At 43.5% G+C, this 23217-nt stretch overlaps 1 protein-coding gene across 4 annotated transcripts in view; it reads right to left on the bottom strand.

Moving 5' to 3' along the window:
• LOC121002311 (NFX1-type zinc finger-containing protein 1-like) overlaps positions 1-23217 on the bottom strand; it is a 317735-nt gene that overhangs the window by 195733 nt on the left and 98785 nt on the right. For 2 of the 4 annotated variants that reach the window (XM_040433711.1, XM_040433713.1), the window contains exon 4: positions 22134-22184. The exons of the other annotated variants lie outside the window; for them this stretch is intronic. In XM_040433711.1, the coding sequence (XP_040289645.1) occupies positions 22134-22184 (51 nt within the window). The remainder of the gene's footprint in view (positions 1-22133; positions 22185-23217) is intronic. 4 annotated transcript variants of the gene reach the window in all.

Genomic DNA, 23217 nt, shown 5'->3' with positions numbered 1-23217 from the left:
ATATCGGCCAAACCGATAATCGGTCGATCCCTACTTGTAGTATTGTGTAATTGTTTAATTAGATGAAATGCCTTAACTTCTTAGTTTTTTTCCTTTACTAGGATTAAGTCAGCACTTGGAGGCAACTTCATCTTGATTCGTAACAGGTTGTTGTGGTTGGTGCAGATGTCCAGGACCCTAGGTCAAGTGAAGTACGCGGCCCTGGGGGTCCTGTCCATCTGCTTAAATCACAAAAGGAGGGGATTGTGATGGAAATGGTCTCAACTGTGGCAAACTGTAGCTTTAAGGCCAGACAGATTCTGTTCTGTCTTTCATATGATGTTGCTGAGGAATGCTAATCTTGAGATAAGATGCTGCAGAAGTAGTAAGGAAGAAAGAATGTAGACAGGCAGTGAAGGACATCAGCAAGCTAATGAAAGGTGTAGACATGCCCCTCCCATGGTAAACTGAATCCAGAGTAGTGTGAAAAAGAATGTAGGAAAATAAAGGATGGCTGAAAGATAACAAGCTCACAGAACAGACAGAAGACTGTCTGTTAGTAGTGAGAAAAGTGTATAGAGGAGGTGTAGAGAGACAGAGAAAGTAGGAAGTATTATTATGAATGTTACCATGATTAGTGTTAGGCGCAAATATTCGAATAGCGAATACTAATCGAGAATATCGGCACTTCGAGAATTTGCGAATATTTCGAATATTCTAGATATTTTTTTCATTTTCATCAGTAACCTCCTTTCTTGCTTGTGGACCAATGAGAAGGCTGCAATGTCTTTGCCTGAGCTTAGCAACATCTCTAGCAACCAATAGGAAAGTTGCCTACCACTCACTATATAAGAACCTCTCTAGCAGCCCTTGTATGCAGTATTTTGCAGATCTGAGAGAGATAGCAGTGTTATTGCTGTGCTCTCTGTTTCCTGTGTCATTACATTAGATAGTTGTTTAGTTAGTTAGTTAGTTAGTTAATATATATATATATATATATATATATATACATATACACACACACACAGTCAGGTTCATAAATATTGGGACATCGACACAATTCTAAAATTTTTGGCTGCATACACCACTATAATGGATTTGAAATGAAACAAACAAAATGTGCTTTAACTGCAGACTGTCAGCTTTAATTTGAGGGTATTTACATCCAAATACGGTGAACGGTGTAGGAAATACACCTCCCACTTGTTAAGGAACCAAAAGTAATGGGGCAATTGGCTTCTCAGCTGTTCCATGGCCCGGTGTGTGTTATTCCCTCATTATCCCAATTACAATGAGCAGATAAAAGGTCCAGAGTTCATTTCAACTGTGCTATTTGCATTTGGAATCTGTTGCTGTCAACTCTCAAGATGAGATCCAAAGAGCTGTCACTATCAGTGAAGCAAGTCATCAGTAGGCTGAAAAAACAAAACAAAACAAACCCATCAGAGAGATAGCAAAAACATTAGGCATGGCCAAAACAACTGTTTGGAACATTATTAAAAAGAAGGAACGCAACGGTGAGCTCAGCAACACCAAAAGACCCGGAAGACCACGGAAAACAACTGTGGTGGATGACCGAAGAATTCTTTCCCTGGTGAAGAAAACACCCTTCACAACAGTTGGCCAGATCAAGAACACTCTCCAGGAGGTAGGTGTATGTGTGTCAAAGTCAACAATCAAGAGAAGACTTCACCAGAGTGACTACAGAGGGTTCACCACAAGATGTAAATCATTGGTGAGCCTCAAAAACAGGAAGGCCAGATTAGAGTTTGCCAAACAATATCTAAAAAAGCCTTCACAGTTCTGGAACAACATCCTATGGACAGATGAGACCAAGATCAACTTGTACCAGAGTGATGGGAAGAGAAGAGAATGGAGAAGGAAAGGAACTGCTCATGATTCTAAGCATACCACCTCATCAGTGAAGCATGGTGGTGGTAGTGTCATGGCGTGGGCATGTATGGCTGCCAATGGAACTAGTTCTCTTGTATTTATTGATGATGTGACTGCTGACAAAAGCAGCAGGATTTATTCTGAAGTGTTTCGGGCAATATTATCTGCTCATATTTAGCCAAATGCTTCAGAACTCATTGGACCACGCTTCACAGTGCAGATGGACAATGACCTAAAGCATACTGCAAAGCAACCAAAGAGTTTTTTAAGAGAAAGAAGTGGATGTTATGCAATGGCCAAGTCAATCACCTGACCTGAATCCGATTGAGCATGCATTTCACTTGCTGGAGACAAAACTGAAGGGAAAATGCCCCAAGAACAAGCAGGAACTGAGGACAGTTGCAGTAGAGGCCTGGCAGAGCATCACCAGGGATGAAACCCAGCGTCTGGTGATGTCTATGCATTCCAGACTTCAGGCTGTAATTGACTGCAAAGGATTTGCAACCAAGTATAAAAAAGTGAAAGTTTGATTTCTGATTATTAATCTGTCCCATTACTTTTGGTCCCTTAACCCCTTAAGGACCCAGGACGTACCGGTACGCCCTATTTCCCGAGTCCTTAAGGACCCAGGATGTACCGGTACGTCCTGACTTAAAATCTGTATTCCGGCGCCCCAGGGGTTAATTGGAACGGGATTTCGGCTGAAATCATTCAGCCGGCATCCCGTAACAATGCAGGGGGGGGGGTCATTTGACCCCCCCGTATCAGCGATCGCAGCAAACCGCAGGTCAATTCAGACCTGCGGTTTGCTGCGCTTTTTGCAGTTTCTGATTGCCGCGTTCCCTGACCGCGGGGATCAGAAACTTTAGAGTGGCTAAAATAAATATTTTTCACCCCCCCCCTGCACCCCTGCACGATTTTATGCCGGAGGGTGGTGCGGGGGGGGGGGGGGGGGTGTCGCATGCGGTGGGGGCATTGCGGGAGGCGGGCGGGCGGTGCGGCAGGCGGGATCGCGATCCCCCGCCCGCCTCCCCATGAATGATCGTTGGCTTCTAGTGGTTATACCAGGGTGCCAGCACATTGCTGGCACCCTGGTATAAACGGCTGACATCTGTGAAGATGTCAGCCGTTTAACCCTTTCCATACCGCGGTCCGTACGGACCGCTGTATGGAAAAAGTTAACTGTCATCGGTCAGGGAGCTCCCTCCCTCTCCATCGGGGGGCTGCTGTGCCTTTGCAGCCCCCCGATGGAGAGGGAGAGAGCCCCCAGAGAGCCCCCCTCAGCCCCGTGCTTACCCTTCCCCGTCTGCGAAGTTCTGAGCAGACGGGGAAGGTTCCCATGGCAACAGGACGCCTGCTCAGGCGTCCTGCTGTCCATGGTGCTGAACAGATCTGTGCTAAAAGCATAGATCTGTTCAGTGTAAGTAAAATACAGTACAGAACAATATATATTGTACTGTACTGTATTATACAGACATCAGACCCACTGGATCTTCAAGAACCAAGTGGGTCTGGGTCACAAAAATGTAAAAAAAGTGAAAAAAGTTAAGATAAAAAAAAAAACATTTATCACTGAATAAAAATTAAAAAAATAAAATACACTACACATATTAGGTATCGCCGCGTCCGTAACGACCTGATCTATAAAACGGTCATGTTACTTTCCCCGCACGGTGAACGCCATAAAAATAAAAAAATAAAAACTATGAGAAAATTGAAATTTTGCTCACCTTACTTCCCAAAAAAGGTAATAAAAGTGATCAAAAAAGTTGCATGTGCGCCAAAATAGTACCAATCAAACCGTCATCTCATCCTGCAAAAAATCATACCCTACTCAAGATAATCACCCAAAAACTGAAAAAACTATGGCTCTTAGACTATGGAAACACTAAAACATGATTTTTTTTGTTTCAAAAATGAAATCATTGTGTAAAACTTACATAAATAAAATAAAAAGTATACATATTAGGTATCGCCGCGTCTGTATCGACCGGCTCTATAAAAATATCACATGACCTAACTCCTCAGGTGACCACCGTAAAAAAATAAAAACAAAAACGGTGTAAAAAAAGCCATTTTTTGCCATCTTACATCAGAAAAAGTGTAATGGCGAGCGATCAAAAAGTTATATGCACCCCAAAATAGTGCCAATCAAACCGTCATCTCCTCCCACAAAAAATGAGACCCTACTCAAGATAATCGCCCAAAAACTGAAAAAACTATGGCTCTTAGACTATGGAGACACTAAAACATTTTTTTGGTTTTAAAAATGAAGTTATTGTATAAAACTTACATAAATAAAAAAAATTGTATACATATTAGGTATCGCCGCGTCCGTGACAACCTGCTCTATAAAATTACCACATGATAAAACCTGTCAGATGAATGTTGTAAATAACAAAAAAAAAAACGTGGCAAAAAAGCTATTTCTTGTTACCTTGCTGCACAAAAAGTGTAATATAGAGCAACCAAAAATCATATGTACCCTAAACTAGTACCAACAAAACTGCCACCCTATCCTGTAGTTTCTAAAATGGAGTCACTTTTTTGGAGTTTCTACTCTAGGGGTGCATCAGGGGGGCTTCAAATGGGACATGGTGTCAAAAAAAACAGTCCAGCAAAACCTGCCTTCCAAAAACCGTATGGAATTCCTTTCCTTCTGCGCTCTGCCGTGTGCCCGTACAGCGGTTTACAACCACATATGGGGTGTTTCTGTAAACTACAGAATAAGGGCCATAAATATTGAGTTTTGTTTGGCTGTTAACCCTTGCTTTGTAACTGGAAAAAAATATTAAAATGGAAAATCTGCCAAAAATGTGAAATTTTGAAATTGTGTGTCTATTTTCCATTAAATCTTGTGCAACACCTAAATGGTTAACAAAGTTTGTAAAATCAGTTTTGAATACCTTGAGGGGTATAGTTTCTTAGATGGGGTCACTTTTAGGGAGTTTCTCCTCTAGGGGTGCATCAGGGGGCTTCAAATGGGACATGGTGTCAAAAAACCAGTCCATAAAAATCAGCCTTCCAAAAACCAAACGGCGCACCTTTCACTCTACGCCCCGCTGTGTGGCCGTACAGTAGTTTACGGCCACATATTGGGTGTTTCTGTAAACGGCAGAGTCAGGGCTGTTAACCCTTGCTTTGTTAGTGGAAAAATTGGGTTATAATGAAAAATTTGACAAAAATATGAAATTCTCAAATTTCCTCCCCATTTGCCAATAACTCTTGTGCAACACCTAAAGGGTTAACAATGTATCCAAAATCAGTTTTGAATACCTTGAGGGGTGTAGTTTCTTAGATGGGGTCATTTTTGGGTGGTTTCTATTATGTAAGCCTTGCAAAGTGACTTCAGACCTGAACTGGTCGCTAAAAATTGAGTTTTTGTAAATTTCTGAAAAATTTCAAGATTTGCTTCTAAACTTCTAAGCCTTATAACATCCCCAAAAAATAAAATATCATTCCCAAAACAATTCAAACATGAAGTAGACATATGGGGAATGTAAAGTCATCACAATTTTTTGGGGTATTACTATGTATTACAGAAGTAGAGAAACTGAAACTTTGAAATTTGCTAATTTTTTTCAAATTTTTGGTAAATTAGGTATTTTTTTGTGCAAAAAAAATAATTTTTTTGACTTCATTTTACCAGTGTCATGAAGTACAATATGTGACGAAAAAACAATCTCAGAATGGCCTGGATAAGTCAAAGCGTTTTAAAGTTATGAGCACTTAAAGTGACACTGGTCAGATTTGCAAAAAATGGCCTGGTCCTTAAGGTGAAAATGAGCCCGGTCCTTAAGGGGTTAACAAGTGGGAGGCACATATGCAATTCCTACACCGTTCACCTGATTTGGATGTAAATACCCTCAAATTAAAGCTGACAATCTGCAGTTAAAGCACATATTGTTCATTTCATTTCAAATCCATTGTGGTGGTGTATAGAGCCACAAATGTTAGAATTGTGTCGATGTCCCAATATTTATGGACCTGACTGTATATATACACTGCTCAAAAAAATAAAGGGAACACTTAAACAATACAATTTAACTCCAAGTCAATCACACTTCTGTGAAATCAAACTGTCCACTTAGGAAGCAACACTGAGTGACAATCAATTTCACATGCTGTTGTGCAAATGGGATAGACAACAGGTGGAAATTATAGGCAATTAGCAAGACACCCCCAATAAAGGAGTGGTTCTGCAGGTGGTTACCACAGACCACTTCTCAGTTCCTATGCTTCCTGGCTGATGTTTTGGTCACTTTTGAATGCTGGCGGTGCTTTCACTCTAGTGGTAGCATGAGACAGAGTCTACAACCCACACAAGTGGCTCAGGTAGTGCAGCTTATCCAGGATGGCACATCAATGTAAGCTGTGGCAAGAAGGTTTGCTGTGTCTGTCAGCATAGTGTCCAGAGCATGGAGGCGCTACCAGGAGACAGGCCAGTACATCAGGAGACGTGGAGGAGGCCGTAGGAGGGCAACAACCCAGCAGCAGGACCGCTACCTCCGCCTTTGTGCAAGGAGGAACAGCAGGAGCACTGCCAGAGCCCTGCAAAATGACCTCCAGCAGGCCACAAATGTGCATATGTCTGCTCAAACGGTCAGAAACAGACTCCATGAGGGTGATGTGAGGGCCCGACGTCCACAGGTGGGGGTTGTGCTTACAGCCCAACACCGTGCAGGACGTTTAGCATTTGCCAGAGAACACCAAGATTGGCAAATTTGCCACTGGCGCCCTGTGCTCTTCACAGATGAAAGCAGGTTCACACTGAGCACATGTGACAGATGTGACAGAGTCTGGAGACGCCGTGGAGAACGTTCTGCTGCCTGCAACATCCTCCAGCATGACCGGTTTGGCATTGGGTCAGTAATGGTGTGGGGTGGCATTTCTTTGGAGGGCCGCACAGCCTTCCATGTGCTCGCCAGAGGTAGCCTGACTGCCATTAGGTACAGAGATGAGATCCTCAGACCCCTTGTGAGACCATATGCTGGTGCAGTTGGCCCTGGGTTCCTCCTAATGCAAGACAATGCTAGACCTCATGTGGCTGGAGTATGTCAGCAGTTCCTGCAAGACGAAGGCATTGATGCTATGGACTGGCCCGCCCGTTTCCCAGACCTGAATCCAATTGAGCACATCTGGGACATCATGTCTCGCTCTATCCACCAACGTCACGTTGCACCACAGACTGTCCAGGAGTTGGCAGATGCTTTAGTCCAGGTCTGGGAGGAGATCCCTCAGGAGACCGTCCGCCACCTCATCAGGAGCATGCACAGGCGTTGTAGGGAGGTCATACAGGCACGTGGAGGCCACACACACTACTGAGCCTCATTTTGACTTGTTTTAAGGACATTACATCAAAGTTGGATCAGCCTGTAGTGTGTTTTTCCACTTTAATTTTGAGTGTGACTCCAAATCCAGACCTCCATGGCTTGAAAAAATTTGATTTCCATTTTTATATTTTTGTGTGATTTTGTTGTCAGCACATTCAACTATGTAAAGAACAAAGTATTTCAGAAGAATATTTAATTAACTCTAGGATCTAGGATGTGTTATTTTTGTGTTCCCTTTATTTTTTTGAGCAGTGTATATATATATTACAGATAGTTAGTGGGAGATAGTCAGTGTAGGTTAGGCTAGTTTCACACTAGCGGCAGGGGACTCCGGCAGGCTGTTCCGGCGGGTGAACAGCGGATCCATCCTGCCGCTATTTCACGTGTGCCCCCGGACTGCTGCTCCGTCCCCATTGACTATAATGGGGGCGGGGCGAAGTTCCGGCGGCGGCACGACAACGCACAGTGAGGGCCACCCGGACTAAAAGTACTACATGCAGTTGCGCTGAATACTGTAAGCCTTACTGAGTAGGCTAACAGTATTCAAACTGCAATTCTTATTTTGGCCACCAGATGGCAGGCCAGGATAAGAAATGAGCAAAAGTGAGCAAAATTACCTATAAATTTCTGATAAACCAAAAAAAAAAAAAAATGGAATAAGCTCATATATGAGGCACATAATGATCAAAAAAAATAAAACATAGAAAAAAATATATATATATATATATATAAAAATTTAAATCACCCCCCTTTCGGTATAATTAAAAATAAATACCTAAATAACAATAAATATAAACATCATGGATATCACCGCAACCGAAAATGCCCATACTATTAAAACAGAAAAAAAAAAATTCAATATGGCAAATGGCGTAACGGAAAAAAGGGTCAAAATGGCCGATTTGCCATTTTTCATTGCTTTTCTTACCCAAAAAAATGTAATAAAATGTGATAAAAAAGTCAAGCAGAGAATCAAGGACATGGGTCAGTTTTGCTGTAAACAAAACGCCGGGGAAACAAAACCCGTAAAACGGTGGAGGGATTGCGTTTTTTTTCAATTCCACCCCATTTGGATTTTTTTTATCACTTCCCACAACATTTTATTCCATAATTAATGGTGGCATTAGAAAGTACAACTTGTCCCACAAAAAATAAGCCATCATACAGCTATGTGACCGGAAAAATTTAAAAGTTATGGCTCACGGAAAATAGGGAAGAAAAATTTAAATGCAAAAACAAAAAAAACTGTTGCCAAAGGGTTAAACACACTGCTATTATTTTGAACACAACTGTACATACATAGTGCTGTGATGTCACAAGTTCACAACCATACTTAGTGCACCAATCAATAATAAGTAGTCAGACCTGTTAAAATGTGAAGTTGCCTGCATTGTGGCAAAATATTAGCATCATTAGTGCCGATTTTGCAATCGCGAATATATTGGAGCACTCTATCTGCATATAAAGCTATTGTAATGTTCTGCCGTGCAAACCATTTTCTCCAGTCTCAGGAAACTTCTAGCAGCTTGAAAAATTTAGCTATAGTGACCCAAGCCTGTATTTCGTGCGCATTACGCGAATATTACATTGCCGATTTTTTGCGATCAATAAAATAATCTCGAATTCACGAATATAAGACGAATATTACATAGTAACATAGTATATAAGGCCAAAAAAAGACATTTGTCCATCCAGTTCGGCCTGTTATCCTGCAAGTTGATCCAGAGGAAGGCAAAAATCCACTGAGGTAGAAGCCAATTTTCCCCACTTAAGGGAGAATAAAAAATTCCCTACCGACTCTAATCAGGCAATCAGAATAACTCTCTGGATCAACGACCCATCTCTAGTAGCTATAGCCTGTAATATTATTACACTCCAGAAACACATCCAGGCCCGTCTTGAACTCTTTTAGTGAACTCACCATCACCACCTCCTCAGGCAGAGAGTTCCATAGTCTCACTGCTCTTACCGTAAAGAATCCTTTTCTATGTTTGTGTACAAACCTTCTTTCCTCCAGACGCAGAGGATGTCCCCTCGTCACAGTCACAGTCCTGGGGATAAATAGATGATGGGATAGATCTTTGTACTGCCCCCTGATATATTTATACATAGTAATTAGATCTCCCCTCAGTCGTCTTTTTTCTAAAGTGAATAACCCTAATGTTGATAATCTTTCAGGGTACTGTAGTTGCCCCATTCCAGTTACTACTTTAGTTGCCCTCCTCTGAACCCTCTCCTGCTCTGCTATGTCTGCCTTGTTCACAGGAGCACAGAACTGTACACAGTACTCCATGTGTGGTCTGATATTCTACCAAATTCGAATATTGCCCCTGCTGCTCATCACTAACCATGATAATGTTAAACCAACTCCCAACAGAGAAAGGAAAAAATAAGTCTGCCGCCCTATAATGGTGCTGGGGGATGAATCTGCAGAGTCTTCGGGACCCAGAACCCAGATGGGAGAGAGTGTTGTGCTGTGTGTGTGTGTTACTCCTCGTCCACACCACATGAGAGGATTGTATTCTGTGTTAGTTGACCATGCCAGGATCACTGTCCCCACAGACACCCATGTTTTTAGTGATGGCTGGGGAGGCAGTGAGGATGACAAAGACAGGTGAGGGGGAAAAGTTAGACCAAGATTAGGAAACAGGCAATCCACTATCGGCTGTGCCCTTAAACATTTTAGCAGTCCGGCCCCAATGATATTCCTCACTCTGGGTGATAAAGAAGTAGTCCCGTTTTTGATTGATAATGGAGCAGCCAAGACAGTTGTGCACAGCAAACATGTGCTCCCCTGACTTAAAGGGAACCTGTCATGTGGATATTTGATTATAATCTAACTAATTATATACAATCATTAACTACTAAAAAGTGCCTTAGATGTATTCACTTACTGGTGTGACAGATGGTTACCTCATAATATACACACAAAGATGCCGCATGCTAATGAGCCGATTTGAGTCCAGCGTGATGTCAGTGAGTCCAGCGTTTTTTTTAATTCAGAGCTATAGCCACTCCCCTGCCCACCTGCTGCTGATTCATATGGAAAAAAACTGTCACTCAGCAGCAGGTAGGCGTGGAGAGTCAGGAGCTCATGAATATTCAGCACTCATCATTATCAGCTGGAGCTTTTCAATACAAGATGTTGGCAGATTGACTGGGTTAATTAAAGAAAGTGACCCAGCATTTTGCTAAGAGAATCAGTCACTTATTTATGTTGCCCTTAGTTAGGACACCATAAAACTGGTGACAGGTTCCCTTTAATCTCCACGGACACCCGTTCTTGTGTAGGAGTGGATGGGAAAGTAGTACACTCCCCTTTTAACAGAGCCCATCCGTGTTAGATTTGCCCTTAACCAGGAAGTGCTTGCCCGTTTGCTGGTCAGTGATAATGCCCCCTGGGTGAAGACTTGCTTGCAAAAGTACATGCCAGCATCTCATACCAGGAGGATGGTACTGTGAAACTCACAGGTGTCCTCAATGACCAGGAACTTTGTTTGTTGGCCGTTAGTGATAAAACTCCCTGATCCATGTTTGTATCAGTATTCCCAGAAGATGAGAAGGAAGCCCTGCTTGCGGGATTGTCGGGCCATCTATGGGCTACTGGACCCACGGATGTTGGCAAGCTCCCAGTTCCTCCAGTGGAAGTGGAAATGAAAACTAGCGCCCCACTTCCCAGGAAGATGAAGTATCTCTTGAGTATGGCACAGTCAGATGCCATATCTCAAATAGTCCGAGATTTTTTGCAGAACGGGGAAGGGGGTTATCAAGGAGATTGTATCCCCTTCTAACACTCTTTTGTACCCTGTGAAAAAGAAAAGTGAGAAGGGTAAACCCACCCAGTACCAGATGGTACATGACCTACGTGCTGTCAATGAAGCCAAAGTTTTTAACAGCCCCATTGTGCCCAATAAATACACCTTGTTGGCTCAGGTTCCCGCTACCTCTACCTACTTCACTGTGACTGATTTGGCAAATGTTTTTGTCAGGGTTTGAATCTCTCTGTGACAATGGCCATACCCATCTGCCTCCCAGCCAAGCTCTTGAACTAATCCCTGCTTACCTCATTTGCATAGCCAATCAGAGGGGGTTTTACAATTTACCAATTGAAAGAGGTGTTCCAACTGTCAATATAAATATATGTGATGCATTCAATAAAGATTTTTGTCAGTTTGAACTCACATACAGCCTGACTGGAGAATTAAAACGACACGAGCGGTCGTTTGAGGCCGGATCATCAATGGCGGAACCAGCAGATATTGTGGTCACATCAGGGAGTGCCGTGAGAGCAGAATAGAGAGAGCAGGGGCTCGTTACATTGGTGGCAGCGGTGGGATTGGCTCTCCAGTTACTGGGACACTCCAAATCACAACTAGGAATGACCAGCTACGCAGCCTGCAGGAGAGACAAGCTGAAAGATTTACTTGAGAGCCGAGGAGGGATCGCTGAGACCAAGAACAAAGCCACCTTGATCAGTGAGTTAGCTGAGATGGATCAGAGGGATGGTGATGCTGGACCTCGGTCCGTGGAAGACTTGTTTCAGCAACGAGTTAGAGAGCGGTTGGCATTATATGGTGCCAACCCATCCGAGACCGCCATACAGAATGCCATCAGAGACATCCAGCTTCAGGATGAGCAGCAAGAGAGAACTAGAGCGACAAGAGAGAGAATTGGAGCGACAACATGAGTGGAGAATGGTGGAAATACGGCGATCAGAGACAGCACCTAGAGATGGGTGTGGCCATTGTCACAGAGAGATTCAAACCATGACAGTTTTCTTTTCAGTACCACTACATTCAGACAGTTGGTAGTTGTTTGCCTTCACACATGAGGGTAAACAGGATACCTGGGTGGTACTGCTGGAGGGGGCCCAGAACTCACACTCTATGTATACTGCAGCCATCTCACAAGTTTTGTCAGATTGGAAGTTACTACATCTGGAGGTTGTGCTCCTGCAATACGTTGATGACTTATTGCTCTGCTGTCCCTCCAGGGACATCTGTGTACAGACTTCCCTGTCACTCTTGTCCTTTATGGCTGATCATAGCTGCTAGGTGTAAAAAACTAAGTTTCAGTTTTGCTGCATTACTGTTACCTTCCTGGGGTGAAGCATCTCACCTCTGAATGTAAGAAGGCTGTGGAGGACACCCCTTTGCCCAGAAACATAAACGCACCAAGGACATTTTTGGGCCTTGTTCCTTATTGCAGACCTTGGATACACAATTTTGATGCAGCCTCTTTATGATTGTTTGTCTTTTAGTCCCTTCCACCTTGCAGATGAGGTGTTGGATACCTTTTATGCCCTAAACCTGGCAATTTTGTGCTCCCCCGCACTGGGCCTATCAGATTATTACATTTAGATTGTATTGTACAGAAGTAAAATGGCCATGCCTCAGCTGTCCTCACCCAAATGCATGACCAGCAACAACGCCCTGTGGCATATTATTCTGCCAGACTTGACCCGTGGCCAGAGGAAGAGAGACTCATGACTGTTTGCAGATGATGTCATGAGAGACAGCGGGATTTGACCATATAGTAAATTAGCCATTAGATGATGTGCTCTTTGTGGATCAATTTGGTATGGCCAGGATGGAAGGTACTACACAGGTTTGGTAGTGGTGACTACACATGACACTCTAAAAGCATTGTCATTACCACCACATGTCTGTCTAAGAAGCAGAGCTAAGGGCTCTAGAGATGGATTGCAGATATGCAGATGGAAAAACAGCCAACATTCATGCTGATTTTAGGTATTCCTTTGGGATAGCCCATGACTATTGGCCCATTTGGAAGCCAGAGACTTCCTGACCGTTTCAGGTAAACCCATCAAAATGGGGAAGCAGTGAGGTCTCAAACAAAGGTCACTGTAAAACAGACTCAGAGGAGGCAAAGGGAAAAGCCAAGGCAGATCAGGCAGCAACAATGGCTGCCAAATTGCCCAGGCAGACCCCTGCCTTAGTAGACACAGCTCAGGTCCCTGAAATAACTACTCCTGTCTCCCTAGAAGTTCTTAAAACCTTACAGAACCAGGCAGGAAAGGAGGAAAGGGACTAGAGGATGTAAAAAGGAGGGACTGCAAATGATGAAGGCCTAATACAGTTCCAATGGAAACTCTGCCTTCCCAGGTCCCTCTAACCCACAATGGCACAGGCAACCCATGGGGTGACGCACCAGTCAAAAAACTGCTATGTGTGATTTAGTACATGGTACGCCCCAGGGTTCAGCACTGTAGCAGCCAGATATACTCAAGGATGTATGATTTTTGCCCAGAACAACGGGGGCAAGGTGGTTAAGATACCCCATAAACACATCGGCTCTCCCTTTTTATCTGTCTTAACACTTGCAGACTACATTCAACTACCCAAGGTGGGCATCTATGAGTATGTATTGGTGTGTGATGACTTGTTTTCAGGATGGCCATAACCATAACCAGTAGCAAAGAAGATTACGGCCGAAGTTGTATGTAGGTAGGGGGTACCTGAGAAAATTGAAAGTGACAGAGGTGTTCACTTCACAGGTGAAGTGATGCAGGAGATGATGAAAGTTTTGGGTGTAGAACAGGCCGGGGGGCGGAGCCTGACCACGCTGAATGGTGGAAGCCAGAGAGTAGAGCTCCCGCAACCAAGCCTCTTCTAAGCTTCTATTTAAGCACACTAACACTCCGGAATGGTGAAAATGCAGCCAAAGAACACTCAAGGCTGCACAGTGTCTGCTTTGGAGGACTCTCAACCCCTGGAAGATATGGAGAAGTTCGTCAGCCGGCAATCGCTCCAGCAGGCTGGGCGCGCTTCTAAGATGGCGCCTCGGCTGAAAGACACAGCGCTTCCTCTCACTGAACCTAGAGCGCCGGACACCGACGCTGCAGCGGAGTTCTCCTCCTCACATCCAGAGGTGAGCGACCCCACCACCCTCACCAGGAACTATTTGGACGAGGCTTTGTCAAGGGCTCTGGCCCCTATAGCTGCTGACCTAACGGTCATTAAAGCGGAGGTCCGCCATATTGGGGAGAGAGTGGAGTCCCTGGAACAGAACCAGGATGCACTATTAACTTTTAATACTGCAGTTAGGGTCACCCTGGATTCCCATTGTACAGCTATAAACAGCTCCCTATTACTCCTAGAAGATCAGGAGAATAGGAGCCGCAGGAAAAATCTGAGAATCCGAAACCTCTCGGAAGCCACAGACAAAGAGGACTTATTCAGAGTTATGGGGGACCTGTTTGAGCTCCTACTGGGTCCTGACAAAGCTGGTCAAGTGGTGGTGGAGAGAGTACACAGAGCTTTGCGACCAAAGCCTCCCCTCTCTGATAACCCCAGAGACGTTATATGTGGGCTGTTAAGCTTCAGAGACACGGAAGCTACCCTGCAAAGAGCCAGATCCATGGGAGAAATCCAGCTTATGGGCTCCAAGATTCAGATTTATCAGGACCTTGCATCCTCCACTTTACAGAAAAGGAGACTGATGAAACCCCTTACGGACCTCCTGCGCTCCTCTAAAATTATATACCGCTGGCTGTTTCCCTTTGGCCTCCTCATCACACATGGGAACAAACGCTTCACCATCCACGCTCCAGAGGACCTGAGACAGATTTGGGAGCCACTGAACCTGGAGCCAATGGTCCTATCTTCTTGGATGCCGGTTCCCCTGGATGAGGACTTACCTCCACTTCAAGTTCCATCGAAATGGTCCACGGTTAAAAGACAGAAGAACAGAAGAAATGGAGGCCCCTCGAGGATGGACACTAATGATTGATTTTGCTTGCGTCATCTTATCTGAAGCTGACACAGTCTAGTGTCCCCTTTTCACCCTAGTCCTTCCTACTGAAATCGTACATCTGTGATTAGGTCAAAAAGGTCCAATTACAAAAGGTCCAGTTATACCTCCCCCCCCCCTCTACCCCTTCCCCCCCCTCTTATTATTCCCTCACATCGTGTATCTGGCTCCAGGACCGTTTGTACTCGTTTGACCAGAGTTTATATGTTCTGGTATTGTGACAGTTTATTGATCTTATGGTGTTAGTCCATCTACTTCGCCATTTGATATGGGCGAAGGTTGTTGAGGCTTGAGCAGATCAGGCTAACAGAAGTTGGTGTTCTCCCCAATCCATACACACATGTGCATAGTTGGATTGCGCATCTATGGAGCTTTAAGTTCTATAATGCTCCTTTCAGTTATTGTTTGTTTTTCTCATTTGGATCATAGAGCTATTGTCAAACAGCCTTTTGTTTTGCTAAATCAACTCAGATGTCAGCTCTAAAACTAAATGTGACCACCTTTAATGTAAATGGGTGCAATAACCTGATTAAGAGAAGCCGTATATTTCAGATGTTGAGGTCGAGCAAAACGCAAATAGCTATGCTTCAGGAGACACATTTTAAGAAAGGTCAGGTCCCTAGCCTTGCTCGCTTCTCCTTTCAAACTTGGTTTCATTCCTGTAACATATCAACATCATCCAGAGGTGTTAGTATTGGAGTGCACAAAAGTGTCCCCTTGTGTGTAATGGTGGAGATTGCGGACCCCGAGGGGAGGTATTTACTTTTAAAGGGCAAATTAGGAGGAGCAGAAGTCACTTTATGTAATCTGTATGCCCCTAACAACAACACTTCAAAATGGTTATCTAAGATCTTACATAAAATATCTGTTTTTTCCTCTGGTATGCTGATTATAGGTGGGGACTTTAACTTGACCTTGAATCCCCTCTTAGATGCTTCTACTCACAGGTCCGCGGTCTCCTCTGGGGTGCTGAAGGGGATACTCAGTAAGATTAGAAATATGGGTCTATGTGACGCTGATAGAAAGGAATATTCCTATTATTCGCACCCTCATAAATATTACCAACGTCTTGATTACTTATTTATCTCTGACAGGTTACTTCCCCAGGTTAGTAAAGCTGAAATACACAACATCACAATTTCAGCCATGCCCCGGTTTCCATCTCCCTCATTGTCCCTGGGGCCTCTGGCAAGGAGTGGGTTTGGTCTCTTAACCCTACGCTTCTGAATACTCACACTGATGCTGACTCATTGGGGAATAAGCTGACTGAATATTTCACACTCAATGCTATGGCTGAGACCACTTCAGCTTCAATCTGGGAAGCTCATAAAGCCGTTGTGCGCGGTGAATTCATAGCTTTGGGTTCTTACCTAAAAAAGAAACTTGAAATACATCTGAACTCCCTGCTTTCCAAAATGTCTTCACTAGAACAAGCCCATAAAAACTCCATGTCAGCCACAGACCTAGAGGCTTTGTCAGTTTTAAGGGAAGAACTGAAGAATCTTTTAAATGTTAAAGCAGCTAAGGCTTACCTCAAAATTAGACATAAACAATACGCCCATGGGAACAGAGGGAATAGATTAATGTCGGCCCTTATTAAAAAGAAACGATCAGTCCTATATAGCCAAAATGCGTAGTGACAAAGGTATAGCAGTGTCGGACACTCCAGGCATAGCCAAGATATTTAATACATACTACGCCGCTTTGTATAACTTACGCAAAAATGAATCCTCCACTGCCAATCGGGACAGGAATACTCTTACTAACAATTTTTTATCATCACTAAACTTACCGACATTATCACAAGAGGACAACGAATTCCTAACTACTCCTATCACCCTTTTAGAAGTTCAAAAAATTCTCAACTCCATCCCCTCAGGTAAAAGCCCAGGCCCCGATGGCCTTCCGATAGCTTACTTTTTCCATGTCCTTGGCCCTCATCTTGTGTCTTACTTTAATTCCTTGCTTGATGGTGCTTCTCCAGCTAAACAGGCACTTGAAGATCATATTGTGGTCCTCCCAAAGCAAATAAGGATCCAGAAGTTCCATCCAGCTACCGGCCTACATCCCTCTTAAATACTGACATAAAACTCTGGGCCAAATTATTGGCACACAGAGTAGCCGCATTCTTAAAAACCTTATTTCCCTTGACCAGACGGGCTTTGTTGGGGGGGCGTGAGTGCAGGGACAGCATATTAAGAGTCGAGATGTTAATACAGCATGCTTTGCGGTATAAGAATAGCCTGACCCTATTGAGCACGGATGCCGAAAAGGCGTTTGATAGAGTAGACTGGAAGTTTATGGAGGTCACTCTTCACAGGTTTGGTTTTCAATCTAAATTTGTGGATGCAGTGATGTCCCTGTACTCGGCCCCCCATGCAAGAGTGAGGGTCAATGGTATACTTTCCCCATATTTTGACATCTCCAATGGCACTCGCCAGGGGTGCCCATTGTCCCCTTCCCTTTTCATACTTTGCCTGGAGACCCTTATACAAGCAATCAGACAGAACAACATCATCAAGGGGGTTAAAATTGGCACCACGCAACATACAGTGGCGGCATTTGCCGATGACATGCTGTTGATTATGTCTGATCCTATCAAAGCTTTCCCAGAAGTCTTGAAATTATTAGAAGAATTTGGCCATATGTCCAATTTTAAAATAAATCTCCCAAAATGTTCTGCCATGGGTATCAATTTGCCTAATAACACCATCACTGCTTTGTCCAGCTCATTTCCCTTCCAATGGTCTGCATCACATATTAAATACCTAGGGGTTAATATATCACCTGCCCCCAGTCAACTCTTTCGCTTAAATTATTCCGCTCTACTATCAGATATCAAGACACAATTGGATGATTTAAAGATCCCCTTCCTGTCCTGGATTGGAAGGAAAAATCTTTTGAAGACTTATGTTCTCCCTAAATTATTATATCTTTTCCAAACCCTGCCGATTTCCCTTCCCAATTCCTATCTGTCTCAGACACAAAAACTCTTCTCGGCTTTCGTATGGAGGAAGTCTAGACCTCGGTTATCCTATAGTCTCTTATCCCAACCGATCGCCAGGGGTGGTTTTGGCCTCCCTGATGTCAAAAGTTATTACTTGGCCAATCTGATTAGGTTGCACTGAGAAATTCTGAACCCTTATTCCTGTAAGTTAGGCTGTCAGGTAGTCAATGACTCGTGGGACCCCTCAGAACTAGCCAGACTATGGGAGACCTTGTCCTCAGCTGTTATTGGGGATAATTTGTTGAACCCTACATTTGCAGGGGTGTATAAGAAATTTTCTTCTCAACTGGCTCTCCCTAGAGGCCCCTCTCCTTTCATGCCTATCCGCTTAGTCCCATTTCACCTACATAGGGGATTTGATGACGCCTTCAATCTGTGGCATGGCTTCGGGAACGTAGCCGTGGGTGACGTGTTGAAGGGCAATAAGGTCCCGGGGTTAGAAGAATTGAAGGATTCTTATAATTTACACAAATGGTCACACTTGCATTACCTACACTTCAGTAAAGTATGCACAGATTATCTGAGCAAAGCTCGAGTAGATTATACTCCCTACTGGTATGATGTCATTTTACAGTCCCAACCCCAGAAACAAACTACGGTACTCTCATTTCTATATAATAAAATACTTGAGCCTCGGTGCAGTAAGAAACCTTCATATATTCTCCAATGGGAATCGGACCTTGGCATTAACCTTTCGGAAACTGATGTAGACAGGATCCTCAATCACTCACATGGTTTTTCCCGCTGCATAACTATGCAAGAAAATGCTTTTAAAATAGTAACTAAATGGTATCGCACACCAGATTTATTGAATAAGATGTTTCCGGAGGTATCTGCTAATTGTTGGAGATGCTCTGCAGAAAAGGGTACAGCTCTGCATGTTTGGTGGTCTTGTCCTGGTATTAGTCCATTTTGGGACGGAGTGGCTAATGAGATCAAAAGAATCTGTCCAGCCAATACGACCCTAACACCCACAGCTGTCCTTTTGAATTTGCCAGAACTTCACTGCCCCCTTAGCAAACACTCTTTGCTCTCTCATCTAATAGCAGCGGCCAAGCTGCTTATCCCATTAAAATGGCTTTCTGAACCGGCCCCAACTGTACAAATGTGGAAAGAGAAAGTGCAAGAAATATGTAGATTTGAGGAGTTGTCTAGTTGGGAGTCCCTATCTCATGATAGATATATGACCACCTGGGCCAAATGGCTTGATAAAACTTAGGGGAGGTTCGCTCATCATCTAGAGGTTTGGTCACCTCTCTTCCTTTTTATTTATTATGCCTTACTCATCTGGTATTATTAATATATTCTTGTCTTTGGCTTTGTATAACTGCGATTATATCAATTGTATACTGCTATATGATCCTGGGGTATGTTGCCCCTTTATGTTTTTTAACTGTTGATTTCTGGATTTAATTCTGCTTAATAAACAGAAATTTGAAAGAGGGTGTAGAACAGGCCTTACATGCTTCGTACCATCCACAAAGCAGCAGTAGGGTAGGAAAAAAGGAACTGAATGTGACACTAACGTTTAAGATTCAAAAAGCCATGGACAGAGTGCCTGCTGGTAGCCCTCTTTTCAGTAAGGTATACCCCTAACCGTAAGACAGGCCTTAGTCCCTATAAGGTCCTTTTTGGGTCAGCCCCTAGGAAAGGATTGTATTTCACACAGCAGCTCCAGATGCAACATGGTTGTCTGACAGATTATGTGATCAGTTTGCACAAGCATTTGACTAAAATACAGTCGCGAGTTTTTGCTTCACTTCCAGATCTTGATAAAGCACTAGGAACCCACCCACTTGTGTCTGGAGATTGGGTGGTGGTAAAAAGACACGTTAGAAAAGTCCTCAAACCCTCTTTTGATGATCCATTCTAAGTGTTGTTGACCACAAGCACATCAGTGAAGCTCACTGGAAAGCCTTATTGGATCTACGCCAGTCATTGCAAGAAAGTGTTGAGTTTGGAGACTTGAAAGGATGGTGTTTCTTGTTCCCCCTTGTGTGACTGTTGATCCTGACTCAAAGAATATGGATTTCAATTGAGATATTAAAAATAGGTTTCGGGGCTATGAAAAAGTTGTGTAAAAGGAAGAACAAAGCTGTGAAAGTCCAATATTTCCAGCTCAGTGACCCATGGATAGTATTGCTCAAACATTCTCAGTATTAATAGTTTTTTATGTTCACAATAATCGAGACATTGAAGACTGAAACACAACTAAGTATCCACCCCTTAACATCGCCCCTATATATTCTGTATCAGGGATAGGTGAGAATCTGACTTCCCATTGTATAAGTCCATCACGAGGGAGCCTATCCAATAGGGATAGGTTGTCTCCAAAGTGGTGAAACAACTAACAGGTACAATGGGACAGATTGTAGAACCTACTTAGATTAGAGACAGTGACCGGCCAATTGAAATGGCTTCAAAAGAGGGGACTGATAGAGATGTGGATATCATTCATGATAGTAATGTTGAAGCAATTACAAAATGGTGCTGGCACCTAGATGTTTACATAGTTTGAAAACCAAAGTTAGTAAAATAATGCACAATGCGCAGATGCCAAGTGTTATCTCTTTTCTTATTTTTGTATTCTAGCCAATGGAACAATGCCACAGGCCTCAGGTGGATGCCCCCTCTGATTTACTTATATACTGCTTAATTTCCTTTAGTAAATGAGAACTGTATTGACCCTTGCAGGGCCATCTCCAGGTTCATGTGGGCCCTTGGGTGATAAAGTCTCAGTGGGCTCCATTGTGGCATTTAGCACGGAGCTTACAGCAATGAAACTGCATGTATTATAGATTAAATACATTACACAGATATGTGCCCCCTTCACAGTAGATATCACAAAATATGTGCCACCTCACAGTTGATATGCCAAGATGTGTGCTCCCTTCACAGTAGACATGCTGTAACGGGACGCCGAAGGTGCGCTCGGTCTCCCATCAGCCGCAGATCTGCTGCTTAGCTTCGGGAGCGAGGATCTGTGTTTGGCCTCGTTCCCAGGGCGGCTTTGCTAGCTGGGAGGCTCCCTGCTCCTAGGTCTGCCTTGAGCGTCGAGCTGATCACTCGGTGCTCGACTTGTCTGTCGGTCGGTCATGTGACGCTGGCCACGTCACATGACCCTCACTCCCCACTATAAATACAGGCGGCCTGCTGGCTACAGGTTGCCTGTGATTTTCGTCCTATAGGCTGTGTGCTTTGTTATTTAGCTACCTCTGGAATTGAACCTCGATCCGCCTCTTGACACCTCTTCTGCCTGCTCCTTGTACCTTGACGCTACCTCTCGGATTTTGACCTCGGCTTGTTTATGGATTTGTCTTTGCCTCTTCCCTTGTTCTGACATGACCTCCTGGACTGACCTCGGCTAGTTGACCCGCCTCGACTTCCATTTTTGCTCTACCTCTTGTCCACATTGTAACTTCTCAGTGGCTGTCCTCTTCCCTGCTGTTTCTTTCTCTCTGCTTGCACTTAGTAGGTTAGGGACTGTCGCCCAGTTGCGCTCCGTCACCTAGGGCGAGTGGTGCAAGTAGGCAGGGACAGGGGACTGGGTGGCAGCTTAGGGGGTGTATTTTTTTGAGATGGAATGAAGAAAAACAACACATTTTGGGAGCAGGGGGCCAGGCGTACAGTTAGCACCCACACCATCACAGTGAAGTGCTATTTAGTCTAGTGGGGGGTCAATTACAAAGACCGGCGTTTGTTAGTGGAGGAAGTACCTAATTTATAATGAGGTACAGGCCTATAATGAATTGGGAAAACTGCCAGCAGTCTGTGTGCCTACAGTAAAAACTACTCCAGCCCCTGACTAGAGTAATTTTCACTCTGCTTTTAGGCCTATTTCCAGAAGTGAAAGATGATAAATGTGTCAGGCCCAATGCCCCAGCCCCCAACATACCCCTGAAATTCGCTCACCATTCCCAAAAATATTGTCGCACAGGCGCTAAAAAAGTCACTGGGTCTTTGGTGTAGTGCCCATCGTAAATTACCTCCAATGAGTCTTAATTACCTATTTACAGCAATGTGCTTCTAGTCATAGTAGAGATTGTACAGAAGCTTTTAACACATATACAAGAATAGCTCTAGTATCATTATGAACTTCGGAGCCAAGGAGCTGGCAGACAATGAAGGATACTGAGCAGCATACAAACCTTGCACATCCCTTCCTCCCATATTTAGACCTTGATAGCTGTTCTGACCACCTGCAGATAAAAACAGCTATTATACCACATTACACAGTGGTTGTGCTTAGATAAATTGTTTCTAAGCAGTTTACAGAAACATCCTATATATGGTCGTAAACTGCTGTATGGGCACACAACAGGATTCTGAAGGGAAGGAGCAACATATGGATTTTGGAGGGCAGATTTTTCTGGGATAATTTTAAGTTGCCATATCGTATTTGAAGACCCCCTGATGCACCCCTACAGTAGAAACTCCCCAAAAGTGACCCCATCTTGGAAACTATGGGATAAGGTGACAGTTTTATTGGTAATATTTTGAGGTACATATGATTTTTGATTGCTCAATATTATGCTTTTTGTGAGGCAAGGTAACAAAAAATTGGCTGTTCTGGCACCATTTTTGTTTTTAATCTATTACAACGTTCATCTGACAGGATAGATCATGTGTTATTTTTAAAGAGCAGGTTGTTATGGACGCAATGATACCAAATATGTCTATTTTGTTTTAGTTTTACATAGTAAAAATATCATGTTTTTGTGTCTCCATTTTCTGAATTGCCATTTTTTTTTAAATTTTCTGCCGATTGTCTTGTGTAGCGACTTGTTTTTTGCGGGAAGAGTTGACGTTTTTATTGTACTATTTTGGGGTATATATGACTTTTGATCGTTCAATATTACACTTTTTTGGAGCAAGGTGACCAAAAGATGGCTGTTTTGGCACAGTTTTTATTTTATTTTCTTATGGCGTTGACCTGAGAGGGTACATCATGTGATATTTTTATAGAGCTGGTTTTATGAATGCAGGAATACCTAATATGACTATTTTTTATTTTGCTTATTTCATTTTTACACAATAAAAAGCATTTTTTTTTTAAAGATTTAGTTTTTGTGTCTCCATTTTCTGAAAGAAGAAGAATTGTCGTTTTTATTGTTACCATTTTTGGGTACATAAGACTGGGGGGCTGGGTTTCACAGGCTTCAGTACATGGCAGACCAAAAGGCCTTTGCGAGGCCTGCGGTTGCCCTGTCACTTCAGTGCAGTGCCTGATGG

The sequence above is a fragment of the Bufo bufo genome, chromosome 5 (assembly GCF_905171765.1).
Source record: "Bufo bufo chromosome 5, aBufBuf1.1, whole genome shotgun sequence".
Lineage (NCBI taxonomy): Eukaryota > Metazoa > Chordata > Amphibia > Anura > Bufonidae > Bufo > Bufo bufo.
Note: the sequence above shows the minus strand (reverse complement) of the source record. Positions and strands in the feature narration are given on the sequence as shown.